We start from the raw sequence: 6,590 nt of genomic DNA on the forward strand, positions 1-6,590 counted from the left end.
TGTAACTGCCTTCTAGTCAGTCAGATTATTGGTCTATATAGCTCAGTAGTTTCTACACTGATTGGCAGGAGCTGTCTGGAATTTTGGATATGTTTCTTCTTTCGCCCTGGGGAAGGAGGAAATCAAATCTCAGACCTATTGCCGGCAAAGCAGGTGGTCTTCCACTGAGTGATGACCCCTTGCCAACCTTCTTTTTCCTAGCAGCAAAGGTGGAGGGCAAAAGCAGCTGTGTTTGTCATCACCTGCTTTGGAAAACAATGATTGCTTTGCAAATGATGTGATTGAATATCTGGGCTAATATATTGACCAGGAGTGTATGCTGTGAATTGGGAAACCCCTGGTCTTGGCTGCAAACCCATTATGCACACAGGCTTAGCCTCCCATTGGCAGTCTGGGGATAACTGTACTGGCTGCCATGGCTGTAAGGATGACTGAGTTGTGAATGTGTCACTGTGAAGTCCTGCAAAGTCCTTGTGTAATTTATATGTACTGAGCACTATAATAACATGCTAGCAGATTTCATTTGCCAGATTTATGGCCCAGTTCTAACCAACAACCTGGGTTGTAATGCAGTGGTCCTGGTGTGGCTTTCACTGCATCCCACGGTGTATTTTCAGCTGCTGGAGGTCTCCTTGGGTAAGGGGAAATTTGTCTCCTTGCCCTGGGCTAAGCCCCAGCAGCCGCAATGGGTCAACTCAGACCTGTGCCTGCTCGATCACCATTCACATTCAATCCCCTCCCCACCTCCATCCAATCCCATGCATGGGGTGCACCTGCCAATGGCAGAAGAATGTGCTGGGCTGTTAGAAAAGCCACCCTTGAGAACCTAAATGCAAAGGTCTTAAACATAAACCGACCTTCCGTGTTTAAATGGGTGCCATATGCTAGTATGTGGTATGTGTTAATTCTAAACATTGCTGCAAGTAGCCAGTTTGACTCATTCAGGTGACTTCTGTGGAATGCAGTCATTGTTTGGGTGCAGTGATAGCCAAGCGGCTGGATAGCCAAGTGACAGCCAAGCAGCAGGAGAGGAGGTGGCACTTATTTTTGGCTAGGCAAGTTGGGGTTGCATTATAACCACTCTTAGCTCTCATAGCCAATGCCTGCTCTGTTTTTGTTATTGTTGCCTCCCATCCTCCCTTACTGGCTAGTTACCCTAGTAAGATACTTCTCCAGGAAGTCATTCTAGATGACATTTTCTTCCTCGACTGAGTGGATGAGATTTCTCAAGTGTTATCAAAATTGGATGAATGACTGAATCCAAGCCAAAGGTCAGTGCCTTATTCATGTTTGCTGCATTCCTGTAGGCTGGAACTGATCTTTTCTTTCTACTGTCTTGTACCATGGTCTTGTTTGTGATTGCAGATAGCCATTGAGTAAGACATGCCTGAGAATAAATTTGGGCTGCTGTTGATCTTCTTCAAAATTGCTGGTCCAGGTCCAGGTAGACCCATTGTGGCAGAGGTAGACCCATTTAACTCATTCAGGTGACTTCTGTGGAATGCAGTCATTGTGTGGGTGCAGTTTTCCCTGGTCAAGGGAACAAATGTTCCCTTACCTGGAAGAGACCTCTGAGACCCCCTTCCCTCCCTCCCAGGATGCAGTGCACGCTCCAGTGATGTGGCTGTATCCTCCACAAGTGGCAAATACCTTCAATCAAATACCCACATTGTGACCAGTCCTGACTTTCCAGCACCAGGACATTGTTGTGGTGATTGTTGTTATTGATATTGCCCTGGTTCTCAATAGGAGACTCATGGAATATATCAAATCTGCTGAGCTTCTCCAGTTGGTCTACCCTTCTCCGCCTCATTCTTTTTGACTTTGCCAAATGGTGTTTCACTTTCTGTCTCCTGGTGGAATGGTTCTCTGCGGGAATCAGTAGCAGTCACACTTTTTAATTACTAATTTTACTTGGCATGAACCTTGGGAACAAACACGTTGTGAAAAGTTCACAGTTATGTCAACATTTTATGATTGTGTAGGTAGTACCAAAGATGTTCTTGACAGTACAATTATTCATCTCTGCAGTATTTTACACATTATTGTTCTACAATTACTCATATTCAAACATAACCTTATTTGCACCATTGATTCAGCTTTGAAAGAAAATTAAGCTCGAACCGTTGTGGCTGATGTTTTTGGCTGAAACCCCTTTCAACCTTCAGTATTCAAAATGACACACTATTTGGAGTTCTTCTAAGTCCATGTTTCTCAACCAGTGATATGGGAACCACCAGTGGTACTTGAGATGGTGTCTTGTGGTACTCGCAGGACCCCCAAACACCTGCTGCCCAGCAGTGAGACCAGTGCTGCAACAAGACAAACAGTGGTAGGAGGCTTGGTTTGGGTTGGTGGGCAGAGCTATAAAGGGTACTTTTCACGTGCTCCAAAAGGCCCTGAGCCTCTTACTAGTGTTTGTCATACTGCATCTGGCCTCCTGCCCAGAAGTAACTGGTAATGATATCATCACCATTTGGTTCCAGTTCTGTTTCCAATAGGTGGACAATGTGAAATGGTATGGCAGGGAACAAACGTTGAGAAATGCTGTTCTAAGTTGCTAGAATAATGTCTGCCCTGTTTTGAATGAATGTAATTGATATATAATTTTTGAATGGATATAATGGCAAGTAGTCCTTTAGAAAAAAAACACATGTGGCCAGGGAAGGAGGAAAGATGATTAGGCGGATTTCCCCAATTTGAAATTACTTGCAAAAGCAATCAAAGGCACAAACCATCTATTCTTATGAAGTGATATGAGTCGTCGAATGGTGTCCCAACTAGCATTCCCTGTGGCCAATATGTTGTATTTATCTAGTGGAGTATAAAAAATTAAAATAATAAATACATAAACAAATTTTGCTATATGGATACATTTTCTAGTGACTTCTGGAATAGGATCTTTCTGTCAGACTCCAAGCAATCAGTCATGTTTTCTTTAATGAAATGCCATGGCTTTATTGGGTGGCAATGCCAAGGAATGGAATGATACACTTGAAACTGGGTTAACATATCAACTGCATTGATCTATATCCAAATATAACCTGGAGATGGTTCTGTCACATACTGATGACAGATACACCATATCCAAAAGGCAGAATGAACAAGATATAGAAGATGGTAGAAGTCCTCATAAGTCAAGAAAAAGATTTGGGGCCCAATCCTAACTTGTGCTGGAGCAGGCAGGCCAGCAGGTCTGTGCTGCATCCAGCGCAAATTTGGGGCCAGATTCGGTGCAACTCAAGGCAAGGGGAAAACTCTCCCCTTACCCTGTGTTGCGCTGCACTGGCCCCAATAGGTCTACTCAAATCTGGCCTCCCCAAGTCCTGAGTTGACACAACTGTGCCTTATAGCACCTTTGCGACACCCAGCTTGGCACAAGTGACTTGTACCAGCCTAACCCATGGGTTAGGACTGTGCTGCATGGACACAATTTTAACCAACTTTCCAGCACTGAGGTAAGGGCAATGCTGCTCTGAAGTAAGGGAACAAACATTCCCTTACCTTGAGGAGGCCTCCGTGAGTGACACCCAACTGCAGGATGCAGTACATGCCCTATGGGCACAGTTATGTCAGTGTGGAAAAGTTGGTTAGGATTTGGGCCTTAGTAGAACAAAGCACACACCCCAACTTTCTCCTTCTTTACCCTATGGCTCTACCAAGTGCCAAGAAATGTGCAAAACCTCCTATAACACACTCCTAAGCATACCCACTCAGAAGCAAGTTCCACTATGTTCGGTGAGGCTCATAGGATCACAGTTCTAGGCCCTTGGATCATCAACCAGTCTGGACAACAAAGGTTCAATGTGAACCTTTATGGCAGATAAAGGTGAAAAAGCTATGTGAGGAGTACAGTACAGTACTTATAGCAACAGCTGTCACAAAGACTACAACTCCCATAAGCTCCTTCACCCACTGGTGAGTTGTGACCCATAGTTTGAGAACTGCTGCACTTGCTTTAAATTGTTTTAAGAATATACAGTTACAATATGAGAGATCACTTGGTGAACTTTTTGACGGAAAGCGATATGCATCATCATCATGAGGTCTGAATGAATGAACATGTTTGTTTACATGCCTTTCTGCATTTTCTTGTTCCACAGAAATCTGTAGAACAGATTGCAGCCATCTTGTGGGTGCCATGTATGTTCTGTGAAGTGCAAGACGACTTGAAGACGCTGAGCAACATGCTCAATGATAAGAATAGCAATGCTTTGGCCCAGAAACCAAGCAAGAAAAAGACAAGACCACAAGGACTGCCTTCCCCAGCTCTGTGCTGTGCCTGTGGACTGTGCATCATGCTTGCAGGTATCAACATCACCCTGGTGGGAGCCTTTGCTTTTGGGACATTCCTGCCTGTCAGTAACCCCTCCATTGTCATTGGTCCCATCCTTTTGGTGGTGGCCTTCACTTTCTTTGGGGCTTGCTGTATCTGCAGCCGAAGGCCACCTGCCCATGGCGCAAGGAAATCCAAGCCAGGGGCCAACATTGGACTCATCAAACCTGGGAACACGGCCTTTGAAATTGAAACCAGTGAACATACCGTGCAAGACACCACAGCCGTGCAACTCAGCCCTACCAACTCTCCAATGTCCTCCAAAAAGTCTACACCCATTCATGAAAATTCCAAGACCTGCAAACTTTTTACAATGGATAGCAATGGGCCAGCAGCAAAATACACAGCAGGAGGAGAATCAATACAGCTGAATTTGCCCAGAGACATTGCCATGTCATAAATCAAACTGGAGAATATTTATGAACAGCTGGGAAGCAGACACTTCATCATGTGACCATCTGGAATCCAATTTCAAGTTGGCCATCAATGCATTAGAATATATTGAGGAATTCAAGGAAGAGGCGTAGCGAGGTGGCAATTAGAAATCAATACACAGCAGACATGCCAGATATCTGTGTAGAAGGACTGAATTTTCAGCAAGGGTATAAAAACCATGTTCTTGTGTATCTTGAATTTTGTTCAGCATTTGAACGGGGAATGCAGTGGTCAGAATTTGATGCTGCAGAACAGTGGGAAATTAAAGATTGTTTGTTTTAGAAGGTCTGATGGATTGTAATGAACAATGATAATAAGGACAAGAGAATTGGTACTGGGCAAATCAGATTTTATGAGATTGTTTGCTTATTTTAAGGCAAAATGACATACCCCCTTAATGCAATTAAAAACCCATCTTTCCTTCTTGATTTGCTCCATCCGCTCCCCCCCCCCCTTTGTGGCTTCACTGGTTGTTGCACAAATCATTGGAAGTTATTGTGATTAACATTAGATATTGCCTTAGCTATCCATCTTCTGGTTTTCAGACGTTAGGTGTAGAGTTGGCAGCAAGATCAGTTGTTGTCGGGGTGTGTATGAATACTCCCTGCATGTTCACAGAAAACTACATAAGGTGTCCAGAATAGCAAGATCACAGAGATAAAGTCAGAAGGAATGAAAGAAGGGATGTTGATGACACAAGGTGGCACAAAACACAATCTTATATCTGATTTGGAATCAGCAGGCTAGTCTGAACATCCCTCTGCTTGGGAGGAAATGTCTTGACCTAGATACGATCTCTGAAACTTGAATCCTCACAATATGGGGACATGTGTAGACATACATACCATTAGGTGACGAATCCCGTCACTGCACATAAAAAGCATGTTGATTATATCTTTGTAAGAGCCTTTAATTTGGAGGAAATAATAACTCACAGCCTTTCTTATGCCAGCGGTCATGTGGTCCTGCATTGTTTATGAATAAGAAACATGTTCTCCTTTCCTCATATCAAACTGCTATACATACAGCTGATAACTTCAGTGTAGGAGCAGAGGTAGGCACATCATTAGGTAAGCAGAGGCAGCATTTGGCATACTGCCTCATGAATCAGGTGGTCTTGAGCTGGCCCTACTTCCAGGTTTTGTTTTCTCCCTCAAAGTCAAAGCAGAACACAGATGCTTTTCTTGTTCTGTCTGTTCGTTTGTCTGCTTTTTGGTTCTTATTAGGTGCGATAAGGGATGTAGTATAAGGATCCTTGTGAAGTTCTTCCCATCTGAATTTCTCATTGAATGTTTGGGTTCTGAATTAACCTGATCGTCTTTGGAGAGCAAATGTGTATGATGTGTTAGCAATTTTTCCATTTCTGGCCTTTTTCAAATTGGTGTGCATGAACAATGTGCCACAGTTGTCAGTCTGCATGCACCTTATTTTTCCTTACATGGAAGCGATGTAGAAGACTGCAGGTGTACCTGGACTAAAATATTATGTCAAAATGAATTGAAATACTGTGTACTACCTACTCCTGTTAAGTTGTGGAAGGTGGGGCAAATGAAGGTATAATATAGAACAGCCGTTCTCAAAGTGACTGTGGTCATGGTGCCCTTCTCTCATGGTGCCCTCTTCTGACTCTCCTGGGTGTCGCCATCTTGGATCTTGTGAGATCTCACGAGAATCATAAAAGTTCTCTCAAGAATCATGCAAGATCTTGTGCAAGTCGTGGCGCATGGGAGGGCAGGAAGAGGAAGCCACCACAGACATCTTGTGGTGCCTTTATGAGTTTGCTGCTATGCCCTCAGGGGCCAGGGTACACAATTTGGCA

At 43.8% G+C, this 6,590-nt stretch overlaps 1 protein-coding gene across 1 annotated transcript; it reads left to right on the forward strand.

Annotated features, from left to right (window-relative positions):
• The first annotated feature begins 2,251 nt into the window (after positions 1–2,251).
• TMEM275 (transmembrane protein 275) lies at positions 2,252–4,736 on the forward strand. The gene is made up of 2 exons (XM_066624623.1): positions 2,252–2,332; positions 4,104–4,736. The coding sequence occupies exons 1-2, from the start codon at positions 2,252–2,254 to the stop codon at positions 4,734–4,736; spliced, it is 714 nt and encodes a 237-aa protein (XP_066480720.1).
• Positions 4,737–6,590: the final 1,854 nt, after the last annotated feature.

Source organism: Tiliqua scincoides, chromosome 4 (assembly GCF_035046505.1).
Source record: "Tiliqua scincoides isolate rTilSci1 chromosome 4, rTilSci1.hap2, whole genome shotgun sequence".
NCBI lineage: Eukaryota > Metazoa > Chordata > Lepidosauria > Squamata > Scincidae > Tiliqua > Tiliqua scincoides.

Coding starts and splice junctions, on each gene's coding strand:
- TMEM275 (XM_066624623.1), top strand. CDS start 2,252: ATGGTGTCTTGTGGTACTCGCAGGACCCCCAAACACCTGCTGCCCAGC. Junction 2,333..4,103: donor CTGCAACAAGACAAACAGTG/GTAGGAGGCTTG, acceptor CTTGTTCCACAG/AAATCTGTAGAACAGATTGC.